The sequence below is a fragment of the Epinephelus fuscoguttatus genome, linkage group LG23 (assembly GCF_011397635.1).
Source record: "Epinephelus fuscoguttatus linkage group LG23, E.fuscoguttatus.final_Chr_v1".
NCBI lineage: Eukaryota > Metazoa > Chordata > Actinopteri > Perciformes > Serranidae > Epinephelus > Epinephelus fuscoguttatus.
The window spans coordinates 34629986-34656098 of record NC_064774.1 but is presented as its reverse complement, the minus strand read 5'-3'; the positions used below and the strand labels follow the sequence as shown (position 1 = coordinate 34656098).

At 41.3% G+C, this 26113-nt stretch overlaps 1 protein-coding gene across 4 annotated transcripts in view; it reads left to right on the top strand.

Moving 5' to 3' along the window:
• Positions 1 to 919: 919 nt before the first annotated feature.
• Positions 920 to 26113, top strand: part of pde5ab (phosphodiesterase 5A, cGMP-specific, b) — a 287017-nt gene continuing 261823 nt past the window's right edge. For 2 of the 4 annotated variants that reach the window (XM_049568813.1, XM_049568815.1), the window contains exon 1: positions 920 to 1119. In XM_049568813.1, the coding sequence (XP_049424770.1) occupies positions 1115 to 1119 (5 nt within the window). In that variant the 5' untranslated portion in view covers positions 920 to 1114. Of the gene's footprint in view, positions 1120 to 1748; positions 1917 to 26113 lie in introns of those variants that run through there. The other 2 variants (XM_049568812.1, XM_049568816.1) reach the window with 2 other exon arrangements.

The following is a 26113-nucleotide window of genomic DNA, read 5'->3' as shown; positions in this document are numbered from 1 at the left end:
CACAGAACCTTGTGGAACTCCAAAACAAACTTGAGTACGTAAGGATGATTTATCATGAACATGAACAAACTGAGAACGATTAGATAAATAAGATTTAAACCAGCTTAGTGCAGAACCTTTTAGGCCAATTAAGTGTTCCAGTTCCATCAGAATTTGATGGTCAATTGTGTCAAATGCTGCACTAAGATCTAATAAAACAAGTACAAAGACGAGTCCTTTGTCTGAAGCAATCAGAATATCATTTTTAATTTTAACTAGTGCTGTCTCAGTGCTATGATGCACTTTAAATCCTTACTGAAATTCCTCAAATAAATTATTATCATGGAGAAAATCACACAGCTGGACTGCAACTACTTTCTCAAGGATCTTTGAAAGAAAGGGAAGATTAGATATTGGTCTATAGTTGGCTAACACCTCTGGATCCAGGGTGGGCTTTTTAGAGGAGGTTTAATTACAGCTACCTTAAAGGACTGTGGTACATAGCCTGTTAATAAAGATATATTGATCATGTCTAATAAGATAAGTTAATAATAACATTAACATTTTGTTGGGCAATAAGCATCCTGTCTGTTAAACACTAGACTAAAACTATGAAGGATAAAAATGACTAAAATGTGACAAAAACTACTAAGCATTTTTGTCTCGAGACTAATACTAAGTGTAAAATAGCTGTCAAAATTAACACCCGTCAAGAGCTAAATAACTAATCAGCCAAAGTCATGCAAACATCCAAAATCCTGGCATGTGAAATTAAGAGTATAAAAGACAGTGGCACAACAGTGGTTTCCCAGTCCAGATAGCCTCTCTGCAGGCCTGCACAGTCTCCAAGCTGGAGAGGAGGGGGGGGGGGTCCCATGTGTGGAACACAAGGAGGAATTATTATAGTCCTGTCTCTGCTTCCCTTGTTCACTTAACACTCCTTTTTATTTTCTCTTTCCCCTCCAAAAAAGGATACGGATAAAGCCAGGGACAGGAGGGTGGGGGGTGATAAAAGAGGGGAGAAACCAGAGGAGGAAACCCCCTTTTTTCAACTTCATCAGTGCATGTGCATGAGTGCATATGTTGACGCTGCAGAGGTTGCTCAGCTGAGCCAGAAGGACTTGCTTCTATCGCCATGGGGTGAGTATGATACTCGAGGATGGGGTCTGCCGATTAGACAGACCACAACCACAACTGTTCATGAGTTGTGTGTGTGTGTGTCTGTGTGTGTGTGTGAGAGAGAGAGAGAGAGAGAGAGAAAGAGAGAGAGAGAGAGAGATATGAAGCCTGGAAAGTTTGGTGCTTTTTCAAGGAGGAGGAAGAGTTTGTCTGTGATACTAGATCGTAATGGAGCTAAGTGCCCAGACTGTGTGTGTTTTATTTGAGCAGACCTGTTAATCTGAATGTAATTTCTTCTGAGCGAGCCTTTTACACTGCACTGAAAGAAAAGTGGTGCTAGCATGTAAAAAAACACAACTTAAGAGGACCAATGCCTCAATACGACAAGGGGAATTTGAAGTCCTGGCATTAACTCTCAAGCCTGCCTTATTTTCCCTCTGTTTGTGTCCAGACTCATTATCCTCCAGTGGCTTCATTAAACAAATGCGAGACTTAGCGTGTCTACTCTCACACTTTGACAGCCCCTACCCTCCTCTTTCACGTGTCATTGTTGCCGCCCATGGAGGCATAAATAAACACATGTCGTCACTTAAAAAAAAAAAAGTCGGCGCAGATCCCACAGTCCGGCACTGTGCAGCACCAGTCCCAAAGAGGTCATGGGACTTGTGGGCTGAATCTGAACTGGCTCCAGGAATTTGGCAATGAAGCTTGAAAGCTACAGCGAGGAAATCCTCACCTTTGACCCCCCCCTCCCCCCTTGAGCGTGTTGTGATTGGCCGGGTCGGCTAAGGGAAGCGGAGACTTTGGCTTGTCAACTGGTCAGTTTTTCTTTTGGACTTTGTTTGTTATTGTATACTCTGTCTTCTGTTGCATGTGCTTTTCCTTTTTTCACCTTCTGAGGTCAAATTCTCTCTCTTACACAACCTTCCACGCATAAACACCTTTGTTTTCTTATTTTCCCAGCATTTCTCCACTGAGCTCAGGATTCTCAGTATTTTTCCTCATATATTCTAAAAGAGCTCATCAGTTCTAGTGGCTTATCAGTGAGCTATGGAGAGGGCAGCACCCAGAGCTGTTGGCTACCTGAGCCCGAGGATGAGTTTGTTCTGACTATATAAGGCCTCTGTCTTCTCTCCTCTGGTCTCGCTCTTCATTCTGCAATCTCGCCTCCTTAACAGTGGAAATATCTCAAGGGGTCTTTTTCTTTGTTTTCACCACGTAGGATCAGAGACGTTTATCTGCAGAGCTCTTTTTAAATGATGTGGAAAGTGGCTAGGATGTAGCTCATAGGGCCGGTTTAGCTCTGAGCCTTGATGTGCGCATGCTGGAGGAATTATAGGTTTGGTGGGAAATGAGGCAAAGTAGAAACTGTCTTAGCTGCTAAACCTGTGAAACAAAAGATGGAATTTTGATTCATTTTTAGGTTGACTGACCACTCCGCGATTACCATCTTACCACACTTTAGCTCACTGCGGACAACTTAAAGATGAACTAATCACTGTGTTAAAAAAAAATTCACGGTTCGGTTTGACACGCTATAGTGGTGTCACGCTATAGTGGTGTCACAGTTGTTGATTCAGCAAAAAGGAGAAATGCCAGAATAATGTCCTTGGTTTTTGAAATTTTAAATGTATGAAAACTCAGTGCCAAGCAATACTTCACACATCTATTTCCAAACAGATGTACAGTGTATATGCAAGCAAATAGAGTGCTGAAGAAATATTGTAGCTCAGCTGTAACTTGAAACGTTGCAACATTAAAATCATTATTATTTCTTAAAGGTATTATATGTAGTTTCTACACATAAAATGTCTAAAAACGACTAAACCAATATTATATATTTTGTTTAGTTGTGTACTTTGATTATCAGAAATGTTTCCAACAATTTTTCAAACTCAGATAAATATGAAATATTAATAAAAGTTACGGACCGTGTCATTAGGTCACATGTCAGTGGCGATGTAACTCCAGTTACTACAGCCATTAAATGAAGGAGAAGAAGAAGAAGACCGGATGAGACGTCAGAGAATGAACGTTACTGTTGCTAGGCTAAGCTAATTCGTCATGGATCATGATTATGCATTGACAGTTGCTGCACCTTCTGACACCGAAGCTGTCCCGGTAAACAAGCCGGTAAAATGGAAACGTACGGGTCAAACAAGCGATCCCAGAAGAATTTGGGATAAGAAGAGAGCTAAATCAAGGATAAATATTGGTGTGGCCTTTCCGAGATGGAGAGAGCTTCGTGAAAATCTAGGACTACAATTCGATGCTGACCTCGCGTTTGTTCTACTAACGTTAGACAGGTAAGCAAACATCTGGCTGATGTTATCGAAATATTAATCCTTTCCACCAGTGTATTGCAAGCACTGCTGCCCGCCAGGGCACCAGCGCTCCGGTCAGCGGCCTCCGCTGCGGAGCGCTGGAGCGGAGGCTGGCTAACCACAACATCTAACGATAGGTTTCTATAATGCTGAGCTGATGCCGGTAAATGAACTGCATTTATAAAAGAGGCACACACTGAGCAGGAGAGAGCAGCAGAGAGGGAGAAGCCATTGCTAACTGTAAAGCTAAGTAACTAGCAGTTTGCTCAAATAACTAGCAGATTGCTAACTGCTCAGCTAAAGTAAGTAGCATTTCTGAATAGAGTGTAAATAACTGTTTTTAACCGTTTCATGGAGTGAGGAACGTCAGATCTGTATCTGTTATAAAACTACAACTCCCATGATCCCACGCTACTTCTGTTATTGTTTTGGTTTGAGACCCCTAGCGGCAGAAAATTACATATTGCACGTTTAAGTTAGACAGTGTGCGGGAGATTTTTCTTTTTTTCTTTTCTTTTTCTTTTTTTTTTTTTTTTTTACAAAAAACGGACGAAAACTAGGGCTGTTGTCAACCAAAGAAAATCTTGGTCGACTAAAGTCGTACATAATCTTCAACTAATCGATTAGTTGTGGGGAAAAAAAATCTGCACATTATTTTTACTTGTGCGGTGGTGTGTCTGTGTCACTGCAGTTACACTTCCAAAATTCTAGTCGGCGGTGGAGGACTCTGTTAAGTGCTGTGAAGTTTAGTTGATTCAAAACACACATTAAACACACATTAAACATGGCTTAATAGAGACAATTTTACACAAGTAGCAAGTCAGCTTCACTATAAATCATAGAATTGACAGACAAACACTTGTCTTTATCTGGACACATTTCCCCCACCAATACAACATGCTAACGTTATTAGCACAAGTCTATGGCATTTTACATTGTATAAATTAGCCTAGCATCTAGCAATCTTTCCCTCTTCTCATATAAATCCAGGGACAACAGCAACATAACAAAGGTAAGGGCACATGATTTGGGTCCATTACAACTCACAAGATTCACCGACAAAACAACTGTCTTACACTAAATACGTTTTCCAAGCAAATAGCTACAATATGCTAACGTTATTAGCGCAAGCCTAAGGCATTTTACATTGTATAAATTAGCCTAGCAGCTAGCGATCTTTCCCTTGTCTCACAGAAAGCCAGGGACAACAGCAACATTTAACAAAGGTAAGGGCACACAATTTGGCTCCATTACAACTCACAAGGTTCACCGACAAAACAACCGTCACACTTAACACGTTTTCTAAACAAATAGAACATGCTAACGTTATTAGCGCCAGCCTATGGCATTTTACATTGTATACATTAGCCTAGTGACGAGCAGAGATTTCCTCTGTTCATATGAAGCCAGGATAAATCCCGAAGTATAAATCCCTGAAGGATAGATCACACACAAGACTTAAAATGCTATTTTAGTGGAGGCTTTACTGTCTTCACAATTTATTGTTTCTTATCTGTGAAATACAAGTAAATACAAGCTTCGTTTCCACTGAGGGAAACGGTGTCAGTATACAGAAACTGACAGGCACTGTTGTCAACTCCTCAGTAACAAAAGTAGCTATTGTCTGTCCTTAACGTCACTAGAAGTCGCTAAATGACGTCATCCGTCATCGCCTAATTTGCATAATTGTCCATGCATGTAATTGTAATGGATGCTGCAGGAGAGAGGAATAACGTCGTGGGAGAGACATAAACTGAGTAAAAAACACCCTGAATATGTTTAGAACTACAAATGAACCTTCTTTCAGTGATTTATATTAGACAAAGAAAATTTTACATTTACATCCCGCCCTGACTGTAAGCCAGGTCGGGATCAGCCAGCGGCGGTTCCGCGTATGCGCGATTCACTTGCAGTCTGAATGCGGAGGGGTTAACATCTCCTGCTCTGACTGCAGCTGGGAGGGAGGACTGGGCCGCCTGTGAGTGCTTTGGGGCGGGGGAGGAGCATCCACTGCTCATTGAGAAGGATAAGAACGATACGTGCTTTCACGTCAGAGTCTCCAAAAGTCTCCAATAACATCAGAAAAAGTCGCTAGAGGGAGGCTAGGGGAGTGGTGCAATCTGCTATATGTGCCCTTGAAAAGGGAAACCAATCCCCATCATGTTTTTGTGTGTGTGTGTGTGTGTGTGTGTGTGTGTTTGTGGGTGTGTTTGTAAAATATTCAGTAAGAATTTAAAACAAATTATGTGTTCATTCGACATAAACTATAAAAAATATAAATTAACTATGAAAATTATGCAATTAATTGAATAATTTCTGATTTTATTTGTTATTTTTGTCATATACAGATTTGCAATAGTGATTGCTGGGGAATATGTATGTTGATATTTTTCCTTGTCAAGTCTGTAGTCAAGATTGTATTTGAGCATGTGACAGGACGATATGATATGCAGTAGCTAGTTAAGACACAAAATCTGGCACAAGGGCCCATCATGATATTGGGCAATGGGGCCCATCCTAACTATCGTAAGCCACTGTCACTACCTGACACCGTTCCCATACATATACTGTATATATTTGTTTCATCAATTGTCACTAATAAAAATATTGATAAGAGCAGCTTTAACTGTTGTGGTATACAGTCTTCTGTTCTCTAAATGGACATGCATTTGTATTATAGTTGTATCGATACCGATACCAGTATTGGAAATGCCTCCAATACTGCCTAAAATGTGGTATTGGGTATCGGCGAGTCCACCCTATGACCATTCCGATACCACGTAATGCCTCACGTCATTACGCATGCGCACGCTACAGGAAAACGAAATGGAAACGGAGCAGAGTTTAAAAAGCATTCTACTGTAGCCTTTAAAGTGTCTTTTTTACCAAATTGTGTGGCTGCACTTTAACCTTTGTCTTGATCTGTGTCAACACTGGATAATAATAATAATAATAAAATGTTTTTATGGCATTCATTCTACTATTATGTATTTTTTTTTAATATTTTACATAGAGTTTTAGGAGTTGAGACATACAACAATTCATATCCCATTTTTATTTTACACGCTGGTACCGGATCAGTACTCGGTATCAGCAGATACCTAAGATTCAGGGATTGGAATTGGTATCAGGAAGGAAAAAGTGGTATCGGTACATCTCTAATTTGTATAGCACCTTTCTAGTCTTCATACCATTCAAAGTGCTTTAACACAACATGCAACATTCATACACTGGTGAGGCTACCTGGAGTATCCTCCTGTGACCCTGCGTCCTCATATGAGGACATTACATTTTGAGGACTGCTGCACATTATACTTCATTCTGCTTAACTTAGACCTGTTGTCCTTGTTTGTGAACACTTTGATGTGCTATATAGTGGTAGTAAGAGCACGATACACTAATCCATGTAAAAACAAGATGGGAGCCATCTCTGCCAAGTCAGTCTACAACTGATCCCAGCACAAAAGTGGACAAGGTACAAAACCTGAACAAATTTCATTGATAAAACTTGTTTATTCATGCTTAATATGATTTGTGGTCTGACATTGTATACACATTTGAAGATGTGTTTGATGAACACAACTGGGCACGTGCGCAAGCTGCGACTGACTGAGGGTTTCTCGGCATCCTATGTCCTGTGTTTTATGAGTGTTTTTTGTGTTTTTATGCCTTTGATTGTCATGGACAAGTGCTTCTAGACATTTTTCTACTGATAGACTGTGATGGAGTTGTCTGTCCTCGTCGCATTGTGGACTTTGATCAACCTGTTTTTGGGGTCCAGTGGGATTGCACTTCCTTGTCCGAGGATACAGTATGCTCAAGATTGTCTGCTGCAATGGAATACACAGAACCAAATAACTGTTAACACTGGACTTTCATATGCCAGTTACCAGATGAGATTCGATGAGAGGTCAGTGTGAATTTTGGCAGCAATTATATGAAAGGAATTAAACAAAAGGAAGCGGGGTAAAAGGGGAGGTGTCAGGCTGCACCTAAAGAAGCGGCAGCTTACTCGCCTTCACCTGCCCTCCCTGATCCTGGGGAACGTACAGTCTCTGCGGAATAAACTTGACAAGCTTCAAGGAAATGTTTGTTTCCTCCGCGACTACAAGGACTGCTGTGTCATGGCTTTCACAGAGTCCTGGTTTACGGAGCAGGACTCAGATACTGATCTTTCTATTGATGGATTTGGATAACCACAAACAGCCACAGCACAGCACCAGGGGACCGACTTTAGTTCTTTGAAATTATATACTATCAAAATCTAAAGTTTTAGCTGCCAAACTCTGGTTGAGTTGACACAGAATGACCCTCGAGCATCTACAGGGTAAGTAGCCAGATAATTAAGTGACAAATACCTGCCTGGTTTCTCCCTGTCCCTCTTCTATCTATTGCAATAAATGTGCAAAGAAAAATTTAAATAGAATTAAGAATAGTAGTGGTGACATAACTGTGGAAATCAATCGCAAAGTCACTTTTATGCTGTAGATATTTTGTCTCAGTCAGTTAAAATCTCTCCTCACCTGTGAAGAACCTGCATGATCATCCTTGCTGGCCTCTGGTCCACTGTCTCCTCCCTAACCCTGCTCTTTCTATTGTGGCAATAAAGATTAAAAAATATGTGCAAAGCAATAGTGAGCACAAGTTCTGCGCAGAAATTAAGGAGGAGTGGGTTTATTCCTAGCATGAAACTAGCTAGTAAGCGATTTAACATAGGTAACAATAACATTAGTATTCTTGTTAACTAGCTTAACTTGATACATTGGCATCTATTAATTAGTCATCGTTTAGCTAACATTATCTACATGCAACAGCGTTACTCAACTTGCTTTGTTTGGAAGAAACTGCAAGGTTTTTTGCTTCTTGCTGTCTGGTTTACTGAACATAGTTAACACACAGCAGCACACATCTCGTCTGTCTGACTGATTCAGATCACAACAGACAGCCCGTGTATGCCGCCTGGTGCTGTGTACTCATGGTGCGTTTAAAGACGGCTCGGGAAAACACATTACCACATGTAAAAAACGAATTTAGTTGTAACAGCTGTAAAAAGTGCGGGGGACACAGGACACAGATACGGGAAGTGCAGGGGACATGTCCCATGCATACCCCGCGTCAGCTACGCCCATGCACTCACCTCGTCTGTCACCTAGTAGTATCGTCATCTTCCTGTCATCTGAATTCAAGTTTTCCGTGTTCCACGGATACATCAGATAACTTCCTGTGTGTCGTTTCAAAATAAAAGCTGTCCGGCGTGTTAAAGGGCCAGTGTGTAATATTTGGCATGGTTTATTGTCAATCTGAATCTGAATCTGAATATTCTACCCATTAATATGTTTATACAAGTGTATAATCGCTATAAAATAAAATTTGTTTGGTTTTCGTAGCCTTATAATTATGCTTTTATATATGCATATATATATATATATATATATATATATATATATATATATATATCAAGGGCCTTGCTTTAGAGATGTTGCCATCTTGCGCCGCCATGTATGTAAGGCAGCCCTAGTGGACAATCCAGCCAGCCAGAGAACGCGTTTCACGTGTATAAACAAAGATGGTGGATAAACCAAGACGGTCCACTGCGAATCAGTTTCCTGTATCAGTGTCACGTGGGGTTCACGACCACCACGCCCCTTTAGGAGACTAACAGCAGGTACTGAGTCCATTGACTTCAGTGGGAGAAATGAACGTGATTACAGATTATGGCCGATTCTTTCGCCCCATAGTCCCGGAAGCAGATATTGGACCCATTTATCGCAAGCCACATATCTTCAGAACATTCCGACACCAAAATGGCAAATTTCACACGTACAAATCAGGAGAAAATTTACTTTGTTCAAGACCTGTCTCTGTCTCCACAACACACTCTCGCGAGATCTGGCAACAGATAGCTCCTCTCTCTAGTGCTGAAATCAGTGCAGTTTCACCAAAGATACTGGATTAAAAAAATATTTTTCTTCCAGCGGATGTCTTAGTTACAACATGATTGAGCTAACTGGAGTAGTTTCATGTCGTATCCGACACCGGGAGGCTTTTAACAGATGACGTCCTGATGTTAGCTCTGCTGCTGCTGTTAGCTGTCCCTGTCAGCTGCAGCCACTGGTGGTTTCTAGACATCGTGATTTCCCAAAACTGAATAAATACCACACATAGCAACACAAAACTGCTTTGCTAGCTCAATCATGTTGTAACTAAGATATCCGCTGGAAAAAATATTTTTTTCATGGACCGTTTAATGAGTTATTACCTATTACAGACACCGCTAACGGTTAGCCCAGCTAATCTACGATAACCAAGCGAGGTTGGGGATACTCGTCTTTGATTGGCGGTTCTCCATCGTCTTTGATTGGGCTACGGGGGACAACGCCTACTTAGGAGACCGGAAATGTATACCATTTCATACAATGGGGGTATATTGTAGGTGGGCCATCTTGTTATAATACAGTATCTTTGGTATAAATGAACCAATGAAGACAGTGGAAGGAAGGAAGAAGGAGGAGGAAACAGCAGAGAGTGTTAGTAGTTCGTCGATAGAGAGTAGTGAAAAGTTTTTTTAGTTATAAAGATTGCGAATGGACCACACTTACCACGCAACAGGAGAGAATGAACCCAAACCGTCATCTGCAAGGAAAAGAAGACGCAGCTTCACTCCTTGTGATGCACTCTCTGCGGCGCTTTTCCTCCTGATGATATATCTCCCCAATGATGGTAGCAGTAGCACCGAATCCCATTCTGTGCATTCAGCCTCTCTTCTCACCCGCTCAGCACCCAAGTTCCTCATCTGTATGCTCCGGCTCAAACAGGTATGGCTCTGAGTGTGTGTCCGCTACAAGAAACTCTTCAAAATTGCGTTCAAAGTCGTCCATTGCAGCTACTATAGTCCGGAGATATCGCTAGGCTAAATAAACAGCTGAGCTCTGTTTACAGGCTACGCTGTCAGTCAGTGTGCGGGCTGGAGATTAGTGGAGCAGAGAGGGGAGGGGGGTCCCCACTCAGTATGGTAAACGAGTATGTGTGTATGGAGTGTGTGTGTTACGCTAGAAGAGTCAGAGTTTGGGACTGAGTCTTTTACCCCCTGGAGTGTTACCGGAGTTTCTGGAGTGCTCAAATAAACGGGCCCTTTTCCCGAACGCTCCTCTGGTCTCCTGCTCATGAGGGATTCATCACAATATCGTAATATGGCTTAGATTTCTAAATAAACATTCACCTTGTCACTAGATAGACCTACTCCTGAAAAACTCGTGCGCAAGGCTTTTTGTCCCTACGAGGCCACCTTCATTTACTCGACGGGAGGGGTGAGCGAGTGAGCCCTGCAATCTAGAATTTGACCACTGATGTCACTGTTTTCAACCCATTTTACACACTGGCCCTTTAATATGTTTACCATGCTGTTTGGGGCTTCTTCTATTTTTTTCTCTTTGAAATTTTTACCAAGGTCCGGACCTCGGTGACCTCATAGCTGGCTATGGCCATGCTTATAAATCAGTTTGGCTGCATCCATTAGGTTCTGCTGACCACAACAGTGTGCTCCTTCTCCCTACATACAAAACTGTACTAAAAAGTGGAAAAATACAGACCAAAGAGGTTAAAATCTGGTCGGAGGAATCAACTGCTCGTCTCCGGTGCTTTGACTGTACCGATTGGGAGATGTTCAAAGACTCCTGCACCAACATTGATGAACTCACTGATGTGATTTGTTTGTATGTGACTTTTTGCGAGAGCATGATCATTCCCACCAAAACCATCAAGGATTACCTAAATAATAAACCCTGGATGCCCAAGTAAGTCAGGGCTAATCTACAGCAGAAGAAGCTGTCCTTCAATCAGGGGGGACCTTCTGAACTAAATGCAGCTAAAAGAGAGCTGAGAAGAGAAATTTTACGGGCTAAACAAAAATACAAATCCAAAGTAGAGAGCAAACTAGCAGAGAAGAACCTTTTCCACTGCCTGGTCTGGTATGAAGACAATGGCAGGCATACAACAGACAAAGTGCACTGGCATCATTATTGATGGTTTTGGGTCAAACTGTGAATTAGCCAGTGCTCTCAATAAATTCTATATGCTATTTGATCAGTTTGACTTCAGGAAGGAAATTAAGAGTTTAATCTTATATTATTACAGTATTAATCTTAATAGAGATATTCTTAAAGATGATCAACACTTTGCACTAGAACAGAGAGAAGTGGAAAAGTCTCTCCTCTCTCTCAAAACAAATAAAAGCCCTGGCCCTGGCAAAATCTAGAGCTGTAGTCTCCTGGTGGACTAGTTGATTATTTGGTCAATGCTCTCGTCCGACCAAATTCTCATTAGTCGAATAATCGCAGTGTTACTTTCATAAGGAGAAAAGTGCTACATCAACAGCTTTCCAGGATTGGGGGGGGGGGCAGGCTAAGTTACCTGTGAAAATGGGGGTGTTTTCAAAACACCCCAGTTGTTGACAGAAAGTTGGACTCGCCCACCCTCATGCTTAGCATCGCGGTGTTTCTGTAGACTCAGCTGAACCATTTCCCTCAGTGGAAACGAAGCTTGTATTTACTTGTATTTCAAAAATAAGAAACAATAAATCATGAAGACGGTAGCTAAAACCTCTACTGAAATAGCATTCTAAGTTGTGTATGTGATTTATCCTTTAGGGATTTATACTTCGGGATTTATTCTGGCTTCATATGAGCAGAGGAAATCTCTGCTCGTCTCTAGGCTAACGTATACCATGTAAAATGCCATAGGCTGGCGCTAATAACATTAGCATGTTGTATTTGCTTGGAAAACGTGTTTAGCGTAAGACATTTGTTTTGTCGGTGAATCTTGTAAGTTGTAATGGAACCAAATTATGTACCGTTACCTTTGTTAAATGTTGCTGTTGTCCCTGGTTTTATATGAGAAGAGGAAACGATTGCTAGACGCTTGGCTAGTTTATACAATGTAAAATCCCATAGACTTGTGCTAATGATGTTAGCATGTTGTATTGGTGGGGGAAATGTGTCCAGATAAAGACAAGTGTTTGTCTGTGAATGCTGCGATTTATAGTGAAGCCAGTTTGCATTCTTGTGTTTGAAATGGTCTCTGTTAAGCCATATTTAATGTGTGTTTTGAATCAACTATATAAATGAAGTTTGATTTGAACTAAACTTTACAGCACTTAACACAGTCCTCCACTGCCGACTAGTGTTTTGGAGGTGTAAGTGCAGAGTGACACACACACCACCGCAGAAGTAAAAATACTGTGCAGATTTTTTTTTCCAACGACTAATCGATTAGTTGAAGACTATGTGCAGAGCTGCCAAGTGTCACGCTTTGAGTGTGACAGTCACGCAATTTGACCCATTCTCACACCACACGCCACACTTGACATTTCTCACGCTTATATTTCCCCATTCAATACTCTATATTTATTTTTTTAATGATAATAAACTTTGGTCCTCGCGGCTTGCCGTAGTTCGAGTAACTCTGATTAACTGACCGAGATAACCAATCCCAGACCAATCCATCAGTCCTCTGTGCCTAAATCTAACCAACCACGGAAGGCACCACGCAATATAAACCTATCAGAAGCAACGTAAGGCGGGTCTTGGCGTCTCTAACTTTATTTCACACACAACAGCGCCGACATTTAAAACCCACTCGACGTTCTTCTGCTTGCTAGAAGACGGACGGTAGGTAACTACCCAATTTTGTTCACTGTTGATTCGCTGTTTCTCCTTGAGTTTCCTAATTAATATGTACTGTTTTAAGGCTGCTATAAGTCTATCATTGTCCTGTATTTGTTGCAGAGCTTTGTAACATTTATTTGCCTCTTCTCTTGGCCAGTTCACACTTGAAAAAGAGACTCTAACGTTAGTCCCAATGTGTGTGTGTGTGTGTGTGTGTGTGTGTGTCAGAGTTACAGACTTGTAAATATCAATTTAGACCCCCCTAAAGCAGTGTTTCTCAAAATTCTAAATTTCAAGGGCTATCCTTACGTCTACAAGTCTACACGTGTACAAATGGAACCAAATGGACCCCAATGGGTCCATTTGGTTCCATTTGTACACTGTCAGAGTTACAGACCTTGTAAGGGTCAATTTAGACCCCCCTAAAGGAACCCACAGAGTCCCTGGAATCCACTTTGAGAACCACTGTAAAACTAGCATTGGGAGGCCACAGTGCAGGGAGAGCCGCTGGCATGGAGGTGAGGACATCAGTCGTAAGGTATAAATCGACGTTAAAACAGGCCAAATCAATGTTAAAAAAGGCCAAATTTTTTCCGAACGCATCATGACACTAAAGTCTCACTCTTGTCATTTTCTGAAACTTGGCAGCCCTGTATGTGTGATTTTAATCGACCAAGATTTTCTTTGGTTGACTACAGCCCTAGTAAAATCAGTGGTATTTTACTTAAGTCATGTGCAAAACAACTGAGTTCTATCTTCTATCACATTTTTAATGTGTCACTGAGTCAGCAAAAGGTGCCCAGGCTGTGGAAACAAGCTGAGATTATCCCTGTTCCTAAAGTCAACAGACCTAAAATTCTGAATGATTTTAGACCGGTTGCCCTCTCCTCTCTTTTAATGAAAACATTTGAAAAAGTCAGAGCTTCTAGAGAGGACAGCACATGCACTTGACCTACATTTGCTTACAGGGCCCACAGAGGCATTGAAGATGCCACACTTACCCTGTTAAACCTTTTATTTAAACATCTGGAGGGGAACAAAATCCACATTAAACTGACTTTTATTGATTTTTCATCTGCTTTTAACTCCATCCAACCTCACATTTTAGCCACAAGGCTTATTGAGCACTTTCAGCTGAGCCATAATCTGGTGGGTTGGATTTTTGATTTTTTAACAAATAGAACACAAAGAGAAAATGGCACTTCATCTGACTCGCTATGTTCCTCTACTGGCTCACCCCAGAGATGTGTTCTTTCCCCTTTATTTTTTATCCTTTACACAAACATGTGCCAGAATGTTTATGAAAACAGGCACATTTTAAAATTTGCAGATGATGTTTAGTTTAGTTTATTTAGTCCTTTGCAAGGAAATTATTTTTACAGTCAGTGATACTGTTATTGTGAGTTTGTTGCACAATAATGAATCCAGCCATGGTCCAGTCTTGGAAGATTTTATCAGTTGGTGTGATCTTTCTTTCTTGGTGCTTAACACATCCAAAACGAAGGATATGATTATTGATTTTAGTGCACAGGCTCCAAATCGTGATCCCGCAGTCATTAAGGGCCAATCTGTGGAATGTGTGGATAGTTATAAATATCCAGGGACTGTCATTGATGCCAAATTGACTTTTAACATGAACTGTGAAGCAGTGTGTAAGAAGGGTTATCAGCATTTGTTTTACCTTCGAAAACTGTCCCATTTTAATAATGAGAAAACTATGTTGACCCTATTTTATTGAGTCATTATTATTTTCTGCCCTGGTGTCCTGGTTTGGTAATCTGTTACTACAAGACAAAAATTCCCTGAACCAAATCATCAAGTGTGCTGGTCGGCTAACTGGGGAGCCTCAACTCACTATGTCAGCCCTTTATGGCACACAGCTGCAGCGTAAAGCCAGCTCTGTACTTAATGACTGCTCACATCCTCTGCATGGTGAGTTCCAGCTCCTTCGTTCTGGCTGTTGTTTTGTGGTCCCTAAGGGTAGAACAAAACGGTACAGAAATAGCTTTGTACCCACAGCAATTGACCTATGGCTAAGCCACGCCCCTGAATAGTAAGGCCACAAGGTTTGGTATGATTGTATTGTTTTTTCTATTGTGTGATCGATTTGACTGTCATAATGTCTGTTGCGTGGCTGTGATTTTATATTAGGATTGCTGAGTCCCTGTCTGCACAACAAATTTACCTTCGGGTACTAATAAAGAAACCTTGAACCATGAACATTTGATCAACTTTGGCATAAAAATAACCTAAGATGCTGTTAATAAGAAAGTACTAAAGAAATTATATATATATATATATATATATATATATATATATATATATATATATATATATATATATATATATATATATATATATGTACTTCCTAAGAAGTCAGTCGAGTCAGTCGGATGAAGTCCAGCGGCAGGTAGAAAATCACAGTTCGCAGGATATCAGTAACATTGCCACTGAGGAGGAGGAGGAGGAGGATTGCCACTGAGGAGGAGGAGGAGGAGGAGGGGGTAGTAAGAGAGGATGCAGGTGACACTGAGGTCAGTAGGCCAGTCAGAGAGAGAACCATGGAGCAAAAGGTTAGAGTTAGATGGCCTAGGGCAAATGACAGTAAAGAATGGGAGATAGTTAATAGAGATTTGTCAGTAATCTTAAGCAGGCTTAGGGGAAATGCAATCGAAAGGTTAGAAAAGATGGGAGATATAATTTATTCATATGGTGCAGAGAGGTTCGGGGTGCATGAGACAAAGAGGAGTGAGGGGGCACAGTCAGGTAAGTCTAGGCGGCAAAGAGAAATAGAGAAGTTAGTTAAGGAAAAGAGACAGTTCAAGCAGTGGAAAAAGGCTACAGAAGAAGAAAGGGAGGGAATTAATGTGCTGCAAGACGAGTTGAGAAGCAAGCTAGCAGTTCTTAGAAGGACAGACCATCTCAGGAAAAAGAGAAGGAAGAAGGAACATGTAAGGACAGGTTTTTTCAGGGACCCTTTTAAGTTTGTTAAAGGGTTGTTCAGCCAGGAAAAGGGAGGGCAGCTCAAAGCAGAAAGGCTAGAGGTTGAAGAATATTTGAGAAATACATATTCAGATTTAGAGAAGAATAAGATAGTAGGTTTTCCACCGGATATCCCTCCATTTGGAGGGATAGAGCATGAGATGAATGTCAGGCCACCTAGGTGGAAGGAAGTTCAGGAAGTCGTCAGGTATGCAAAGGCTTCTTCGGCCCCAGGGCCTAACGGAGTCCCATACCAGGTTTATAAAAGTGCACCTGATATCCTTAAATTTTTGTGGAAACAGCTAAGAATAGTTTGGGAGAAACAAATTATCCCAAGAGCATGGCTTAGGGCAGGGGGTGTCCTCATTCCTAAGAGAAGGAGTCTGTGGACCTTAGCCAATTCCGGATGATTTCTCTCTTGAATGTAGAAGGGAAGATTTTCCTTAGTGTAGTAGCGCAGAGATTAGCTAGCTACTTAGAAAGGAATAGCTTAGTAGATACTATGGTGCAGAAGGCAGGAATACCAGGTTTTGCAGGGTGTTTAGAGCATACCAGCATGATCTGGCACCAGATTCAGGCAGCAAAGATTAAGAAAAGGGACCAGCATGTAATATTTTTAGATCTTGAAAATGCGTTTGGTTCAGAACCACATAGCCTCATTTGGAGTGTATTTGACTACTTCAAAGTGCCACAGGTAGTTGTTAACTTAGTGAAGGCATACTTTCAGGATATTAGGTTGTGTCTAAGTACGGCAGGTTTCACAACAGGTTGGCAGAGGCTAGAAATAGGCATCATGGCAGGGTGTACCATTTCTCCATTAGCATTTACTATGGCGATGGAAGTAATCATCAGGGCTTCTAAGTGGGTGGTAGGTGGGGAGAGACGGCAGAACGGGTTGCATCTTCCACCAGTTAGGGCTTACATGGATGACATGACACCGGTGACCACAACAATGCCATGTACAAAGAGGCTACCAGAGAAGGTAAATAAGAACCTCAAGTTGGCCAGCATGAAGATCAAGCCTAGTAAGTCTAGAAGCATCTTGATACATAGAGGGAAGTTAAGTGATAGGAAGTTTGTCATAGATGATGAGGAAATACCAACAATTAGGGAAAAGTCAGTAAAGAGCTTAGGTAGGTGGTACAGTGTAGAGTTGAATGATGAGGAACAGGTGGTGAAATTTAGAAAAGATGTGGCGGAGGATTGGATCGAATAGATAAATCAGAACTTCCAGGTTGAAGTTGTGGTGTTTGCAATTTGGGCTATATCCTAGGTTAATGTGGCCATTGTCAATTTATGAAATCCCAATATCCGTTGTGGAGAGAATTGAAAGGTCGGTTAGCTCCTATATTAGGAAGTGGTTGGGGGCTCCTAGGTACCTAAGTAGTGTTGCATTGTATGGAAAAGGGATACTTCAGCTGCCAGTATCTAGTTTAACAGAGGAATTTAAATGTACCAAGGTCAGGACAGAGCTCTTGTTATCTGGGAGTAAGGACGTGGTAGTTAGGAGTGTGGTTCCAAATCCAACCAAGGGGAGAAAGTGGAACGCAAGGTCGGCAGTTCAGGAGGCAGAGGCAGCTCTTAGGCATGCAGAGATTGTAGATAATGTTCCGTTTGGCCGGGGAGGCCTGGGGCTTGGCTCAGGCAAACCGGTATGGAATAAAGCAGGTCTCAAAGATAAAAGAAAGCTGGTTGTGGGACAGATACGTAGACAGGAGGAGATATTAAGGGGTGCAAAGGTAGTGTCCCAGGCTAGTTTAGTTTAGTTTAGTTTAGTTTATTTATTTATAGTTTCGTGGACAATCCCCATTAATTGGCAAAAAAAAAAAAAAAACAGTAAATAGGGCAGCTTTAGCCAAGGTGGCTAATTTCCAGCTGTAGTCCCCGGCCAGATGATGATAGGCAACCTAAAATACAAATACAATACGGTTATAACATCAAAAAATACATTAAATACATTATACATTACATTATACATTAAAATACAATACAGAAGCAGTGCAGAACATGCAGGGCTGAAAAAGCAGCATCAATGCACTCACTAAAACACAACACACAATGTTCACAACACAGAAGCAGCACATATAATCACATGCAACACATCACGATGTTCACAACTCAGAAGCAGCACATATAATCCCATGCAACACATCACAATGTTCACAACTCAGAAGCAGCACATATAATCCCATGCAGCACATCACAATGATCACAACACAGAAGCAGCACATATAATCACAAAAACAGACGGGCAACATATATCACTATGATCATGTTACATGCAACACATATGTCATATCCAGTCCAGTCTAGTGTGTGCAGGTGTAGCTGTCAGCGAACCAGGTTTTTCAGTGTGCAGTGAAGGTGGAGTATGTATGTATGCCTTTGATTTGGGTGGGTAGAGAGTTCCAATTCTGAGTGGCTCTTACTGAGAAGGATAGTTAACCAAATGTACCTTTCCTGAAAGGGACTAACAGGTCGCCACATGTAATGTTTCTGGTAGTTTGACTGTTACTGTTACGTTGAGTTATGAGTGAGTTAAGAGGGGGAGGAGCTGTATTGTGTAAAATTTTGTGGACAAGGCAGATGTTCCTGTATTTTATTACATTTTCCCAACTCGGAAGTTTACGTTTTTTTCAGAATCGGACAATGATGGGAGCTGTTCGGTCTCTTATCCAGTACTTGAACAGTTTGCTTATAGAGAGTGGCCAGTGGACAGGGACAGTGGTTGAATTGGGCAAGTGTAGAGAAGAGGAAACTTAGTTGGAGGGACCTGTGGAGTATGGAGGAGAATCGTATTAGATTCCTGGTAGGGGTTACATACGATGTGTTACCAACCCCCCAGAACCTAAAACTGTGGGTAACTGGGGACCCATCATGCCCATTGTGTTCAGGTACTGCAACCTTAAGGCATATTTTGTCAGACTGTAAAGTTAGCTTGTCACAAGGCCGATATACATGGCAACATAACCAGGTGTTGAAATGTTTAGCTGCAGGCATCAAAGGGAAACGAAGACAGGTGAATTCAGAAGGTGTTAAGGATAGCAGTTTTGCAATTCAGTTTGTCCGTGAGGAGGAGAAATACAGAAGGGACAAGTTAGTAAGGAGGCAAGGGTGTGGCTGTCTAGAAGGTGCTTGTGATTGGGAAATGCAAGTAGATTTAGGGGGAAAGCTTGTTGTTCCCCAGGAAATAGTTTGTACCAAGCACAAGCCTGACATAGTGTTGTGGTCAGTGAGTCAACGGATAGTTTATTTCATTGAGCTGACAGTTCCTTGGGAAGACTCAGTGGAAGAAGCCTATGAAAGAAAAAAGCTTAGATATGCAGACTTAGGAGCAGAAGCTGAGCAGCGAGGATGGAAAACTAGGATTTGTCCAGTGGAAGTGGGGTGTAGGGGATTCATAGCAAGATGAGCTGTCTCGCTCCTGGGGGAACTCGAAGTGCGGGGACAGAGTTTGAGGAAGACAGTGAAGGAAATGTCAGATGAAGCAGGTAGAGCAAGCCAATGGATCTGGGTGAGAAGAAATAATTACTGAACTACTAAGCAGAGTACATAACTCCTTGAGATCAGGTGGAGAGATCCATTTCCTCTCAGGAGGAAATTCAGGAAGAGGAAGGTTATTTAAGTGTGGGAGTGGCCTATTTAAATCCCTTTTGTTTGAGACCATGCTGCACGGTAAGTGTGTTTGCTGATCCTGTGAGTTATCTATCTCCTTTAACTTTAGCTTATATTGGAGTTATGCTATGTAGCGTATGAGATAGATAATGGTGAATGTGCTAGGAAAGGTAGTATCAGCACTGTTTCTACCTGGAGCTCGCATGTACAGAGCCTAGGTTTGTTTGAAGGTGGCAGTGCTGTTTGGGCTGAGAAAGCCATGCGTAAGTAAGGTAAAGGAGGTTACTGGGTTGGTGCGAGGAGCAGTGAGAGCTGGCATTAGGGGAGTGTCTCTGGGACGCCAGAGATCACTGTCTAGCCTCCTGGAGGTGGTGTGGGACCAACTATATGAAACACTGGTGAAAGGAGGTTCCCAACCAATGACCCCAAAGACATGTTAGTTATCACTGCTCACTGGTCTGTATAGTTAAGCCTTGAGAGCACAAACTTCTTGTGTCTATTTAAATATATATGTACAGTACAGGCCAAAAGTTTGGACACACCTTCTCATTCAATGCGTTTTCTTTATTTTCATGACTATTTACATTGTAGATTCTCACTGAAGGCATCAAAACTATGAATGAACACATGTAGAGTTATGTACTTAACAAAAAAAGGTGAAATAACTGAAAACATGTTTTATATTCTAGTTTCTTCAAAATAGCCACCCTTTGCTCTGATTACTGCTTTGCACACTCTTGGCATTCTCTCCATGAGCTTCAAGAGGTAGTCACCTGAAATGGTTTTCCAACAGTCTTGAAGGAGTTCCCAGAGGTGTTTAGCACTTGTTGGCCCCTTTGCCTTCACTCTGCGGTCCAGCTCACCCCAAATCATCTCGATTGGGTTCAGGTCCGGTGACTGTGGAGGCCAGGTCATCTGCCGCAGCACTCCATCACTCTCCTTCTTGGTCAAATAGCCCTTACACAGCCTGGAGGTGTGTTTGGGGTCATTGTCCTGTTGAAAAATAAATGATTGTCCAACTAAACGCAAACCGGATGGGATGGCATGTCACTGCAGGATGCTGTGGTAGCCATGCTGGTTCAGTGTGCCTTCAATTTTGAATAAATCCCCAACAGTGTCACCAGCAAAACACCCCCGCACCATCACACCTCCTCCTCCATGCTTCACAGTGGGAACCAGGCATGTGGAATCCATCCGTTCACCTTTTCTGCGTCTCACAAAGACACGGCGGTTGGAACCAAAGATCTCAAATTTGGACTCGTCAGACCAAAGCACAGATTTCCACTGGTCTAATGTCCATTCCTTGTGTTTCTTGGCCCAAACAAATCTCTTCTGCTTGTTGCCTCTCCTTAGCAGTGGTTTCCTAGCAGCTATTTGACCATGAAGGCCTGATTCGCGCAGTCTCCTCTTAACAGTTGTTCTAGAGATGGGTCTGCTGCTAGAACTCTGTGTGGCATTCATCTGGTCTCTGATCTGAGCTGCTGTTAACTTGCGATTTCTGAGGCTGGTGACTCGGATGAACTTCTCCTCAGAAGCAGAGGTGACTCTTGGTCTTCCTTTCCTGGGTCGGTCCTCATGTGTGCCAGTTTCGTTGTAGCACTTGATGGTTTTTGCGACTCCACTTGGGGACACATTTAAAGTTTTTGCAATTTTCCGGACTGACTGACCTTCATTTCTTAAAGTAATGATGGCCACTCATTTTTCTTTAGTTAGCTGATTGGTTCTTGCCATAATATGAATTTTAACAGTTGTCCAATAGGGCTGTCAGCTGTGTATTAACCTGACTTCTGCACAACACAACTGATGGTCCCAACCCCATTGATAAAGCAAGAAATTCCACTAATTAACCCTGATAAGGCACACCTGTGAAGTGGAAACCATTTCAGGTGACTACCTCTTGAAGCTCATTGAGAGAATGCCAAGAGTGTGCAAAGCAGTAATCAGAGCAAAGGGTGGCTATTTTGAAGAAACTAGAATATAAAACATGTTTTCAGTTATTTCACCTTTTTTTGTTAAGTACATAACTCCACATGTGTTCATTCATAGTTTTGATGCCTTCAGTGAGAATCTACAATGTAAATAGTCATGAAAATAAAGAAAACGCATTGAATGAGAAGGTGTGTCCAAACTTTTGGCCTGTACTGTATATATATATATATATATATATATATATATATATATATATATATGTATATATTTTTTTTCCAAATGAAGAAGAGAGACGACTGGTTGCTCTGTATATCAAACATAGAGAACGGGCTCGTGGAGAATGGGAAACAACAGGATACACAGGAAGGCAATCCAGGGCTTTGAAAACAAGTTTTTACATCTGTTTTACAAATTTCTTAAACCACAACAAAATAAAACAACACCCTTAGAAAACAAAAGGCTATGAGTTATTATTGGCCTTAGGGCTTTTCAAATTTTAAAGGAAATGTTTTTTATAAATGCATATAATTCAAACAGTGAAATAATAGAACTACACAATGCAAACACAAATACATAGTCTTAAACGAGGGTAGCACAAGTCGGCCTACATAAATGAGAATACATATGAAAATCAATATAAACCAGGGTACAAGCATACAGATAAAGAGGTATATTCAGTCAGAGGATTCGGTGATAGAGTTGCATAATTTTCCATAATATATGGATATATCAGTATCGGTTATCAAGCAAATGAGTCATTATATGTCGGCATATCGGATATTGGCAAAAAGTCCATATCCCTATCCAGGGTATATGCAGGAATCCTGAGGTTAATTTCAATACCTTTTTAAGACTTTTTTAAGACCTTCCAAAAAAACCTGTCGTTAGCAGCAACGCATCTTTAACTTACTCAGCAGCTGTAGTTTGCAATTAAATCTATGGAGCACAAACATACAACAGAACTCAGATAAGATGAAAAGGAATAAAGCTTGAAAGAATAAATTAAACCAGAGGCAGGTTTTTTAAAATACACCTTAGGTCATAACAAGTAACACAGCTCTACAGCTCAACATCAGCTATTCAAGGCCAACTTGCTGAAAACAACAACCTTATGGCTAGCCCCTTGCATGTGGGATTTAGGGCTGACCAAAAAATTCAAAGCTTCGAAGCTTCGCTCGATGGCATGGGATTTGATTGTGAAAAAAAAAAAAAAATCGAATATTCAGCCTTTTTTTCCTCCCGTTTTTTGGGGGGGACCATGAACGCAACACTAATCATGCTGTCTGTTTACGGTTGTTTTTTTCCCCTTTAGCCATATGTAAACTCAAAGAACGAGAAGCAATGTCTGTCTGTTAGGCATATAAGATTTTATGTTCCAGTTCCAGTTTGTGTTTTTAATTGATTGATTGTTTTTGGTTGGTTGACAAATAAAGGCCGGCCCCATTAGGCCGAGTAAAGAAGTCATCTGGTCTGATTGTTGCATGAATTGCCTGAAAAAGTTTCACAGTAAATCAGAGAACAGGGATATTATTATTGCCACGGGTTATTTGAAATGGACAAAGGTATTCTTTACTGGTGAGTTAAGGGAGAATAGCTGTCATGTAATTAAAAAAGAAAACATCTCCGACAAGGAAATAGAAAGCCCGATGTGCAATGAATGGAGACCTATTATCCTGCTTGAACACAGACGACTAAATTCTTTCAACAATGTGACTCAAAATAATGATAAAATAGATTTTGATGATGATGATGTAAAATAATATGCTGATGGTGACATTTTCCACCGGTCCACTGCGCTCTGAGTCTGGTGTCAGTGACACATGCTGCTCTGAGTCGCGCATCTGTCTGCTTGCTGCAGTGTGCTGAGGGTTTTAATTTTTAGTGTTAAATCAAAAGTTAAACACTACTTATCAGCAACCAGAAGTGTTTTTTCATTTGTGAATATTTTTATCTTAATTCTAGAGTTGCAAGAAACTACCTTTTCGCCATAAATTGTAAGTTATTAACCTTTTTTGGACTTTTTTTTTCGCTCAGCATCCCCCCCACACACACCCGATGGCAGTCCGAGTGTGCCTACCTACACATCGTTGTTTGTAATAGTTGCGAGGAGGAAAATAAATTATACATTCATGGATACTTTTTGTCAAAGCTTGAATGCCAAGAAAATTTAATACTTCATAAAATCGCGATTAAGACTTTTTAATACTTTTTAATGGCCTTAATTTTCCGACATTTGATTTATCAACTTTTAATACTTTTTAAGACCCCGCAGACACCCTGCTATCCCTAATATAGTTCAAAATTACTGGAATCTGCCCATTAAAAGGCCCCCTTAGGTAAGTTTTTATTGTAGAATGTGAACTCCCCTTAGGTTGGTATATGGTGCTTTCTTTATTTTTGATGGAAGTGTAAATAAGCCACTCTTTGGTAACACATCAGCCATAACAACTTTATAAGGCAGTAATAATAATAAACAGGGTGTGTTTTCAGATTTTCTCATTGCCCCCTAGTGGTGAAAAATCAAAAAATGCAGTTTTATACCTGTAGCACGTTTTTTGGTTACTCTTTCTTTCTGCAGTGACTGAGGCTGTGCTACATTTCTCAGCCCTGACTGGATATAAACACTGTGGACAGTCATGTCTGTTTATAGAGACATATATTTGCTCTAGTGGGAGAAAACCCTTCTGGGTGTAACGGTTTGATTAATGGCCCTGCTCTTCAGCTAGATTTGGATGAGGCCTGCGAGCACTGCTTGGAAGTTATTGCTTTATAATTGGAACATGTAAGCAAAGGCCATGTGCTTTTCATCACTCCAGGAACGACAATTGCATAATGAAAAAAAAAAAAAGTGAGATCCCCCAACCCTGCATTCTCCCTTCTTTTCTGTTGAGGTTACATGAGTCACTCATTCCCTCCGGGGGTGACAGTGATGGAGCCAAGTTCCCATTGTGTTCATCCCAAGCTTCCATTTCAGGATGAGAGCTATTCCAAGCCATACTTGGTTAAAAATAAACCTCAAATAGTGAGATGAGACATCAGAGAAAAATGGTGATGCAGGCGGAGAGGTCGGAATGAGGAGTACAGATGTGGACAAGCTGTTGTACACTTCCTTGGGCTCATATAGATATCTGCTGAATATGCCTGGGTGTACTAGTAACTACTCAGAAAGTACTGATTTGCTTCTGTGTTGTGTACTCCCATATGTGTCACGTCCCTCCTCAGGGCGGCTAGTCTGGCCAAAGCCTGCCCAAGCAGCCATTTTAACAGTCATTTCTCTCACCCACTCTCCGTGTTTGGGCGCTTCCCAAGCCCCAGCAGTGGTGTACTGATCCAGCCTGTCAGCTCTCTCCTCTTTTATTTTCGGACGGACCGCCGGAAGCATTTTCTCCACATCATCGTTCGTTGTGGTCAAGATGGCGGGTGAGCTGACACTTGGAAGGCAACGTCTGTTGTTTGCTTTTCTTCTAACACCAGTGTAACGTCCCTCAATAACCACACGGCGAGACGTTAGCCAGTTTAGCTGGCAATTTATTTCTGATTGTAACACAGGCTATTGTGGGCCATAGCCACGCCAAAACAACAAAAGCCTAACAGAAAATTCCACTAGCCACACAAGTAGAATCTGGGCTAAATCTCTCTTATTTATAACACACATAACAGTAATGTGGCCCAGTTCGTTACAGTATTTTTCAAATATAACAATGAAACTACACTCTCCTCTTCTGTGTAATGTCACATTCTACTTTACTTTGAATGAATGGTGAACAGCTATGCCCTCTCTCACCTGGATCAGTTTCTGTAAAAACTGTGTACACCTCCTTTAATTTAGGGTTATTTGAGTTGTAGGTTGTAGAGCCACTAGGGTGTGCTTCTCCTTTATTTAGACTTCAAATAACTGGCTGGCATATATCTGGAATATATCAGTCTTTCAATTTGACTGTGCCTTAGCAGCAATTGAAGTTCTGAAGTTAAATTGTTTATGTATTTAACTATACCCTTTATGTTGTGCAGAGACAAACTTGCTAAGCAATCAGCCCAGCACACAATCAAGACATTATGAGCAATGTTGACTAGCCAATCACTCAGGTCCAGCCTCACGTTAGGTTCAGTTCATTGACTCGGTAACACACCTGTTAATGTAAGCCAGAGTCAGCTGAGCCTCCCAACACTGCTGCTAGCCTTGTTTGAGGACAAATTCACAGCAGTGGTACTTCAGGCTAAACATTCCTATGCTACATGATATTACAGTATTAGTGAAGTATGTGATGCAGGTATGACTGGAAACTTTAAAGTCTGATAGTAATGTGTCTTGAAATTGACCACAAACTGCATGTGCTCGGGTCATATGCCTAAGGAATACACAGACTAAATTAGGCTGGATTACTAAAGAGTGTTCTAGTGCAGGCCCCTGTTAACCCCAGGTCCACTGTGTGTCACATGGTGTGTGATTATTTGACAAATCCAAATTTTAGGGGAATATTCCCTATATCCCTATAGGCAACT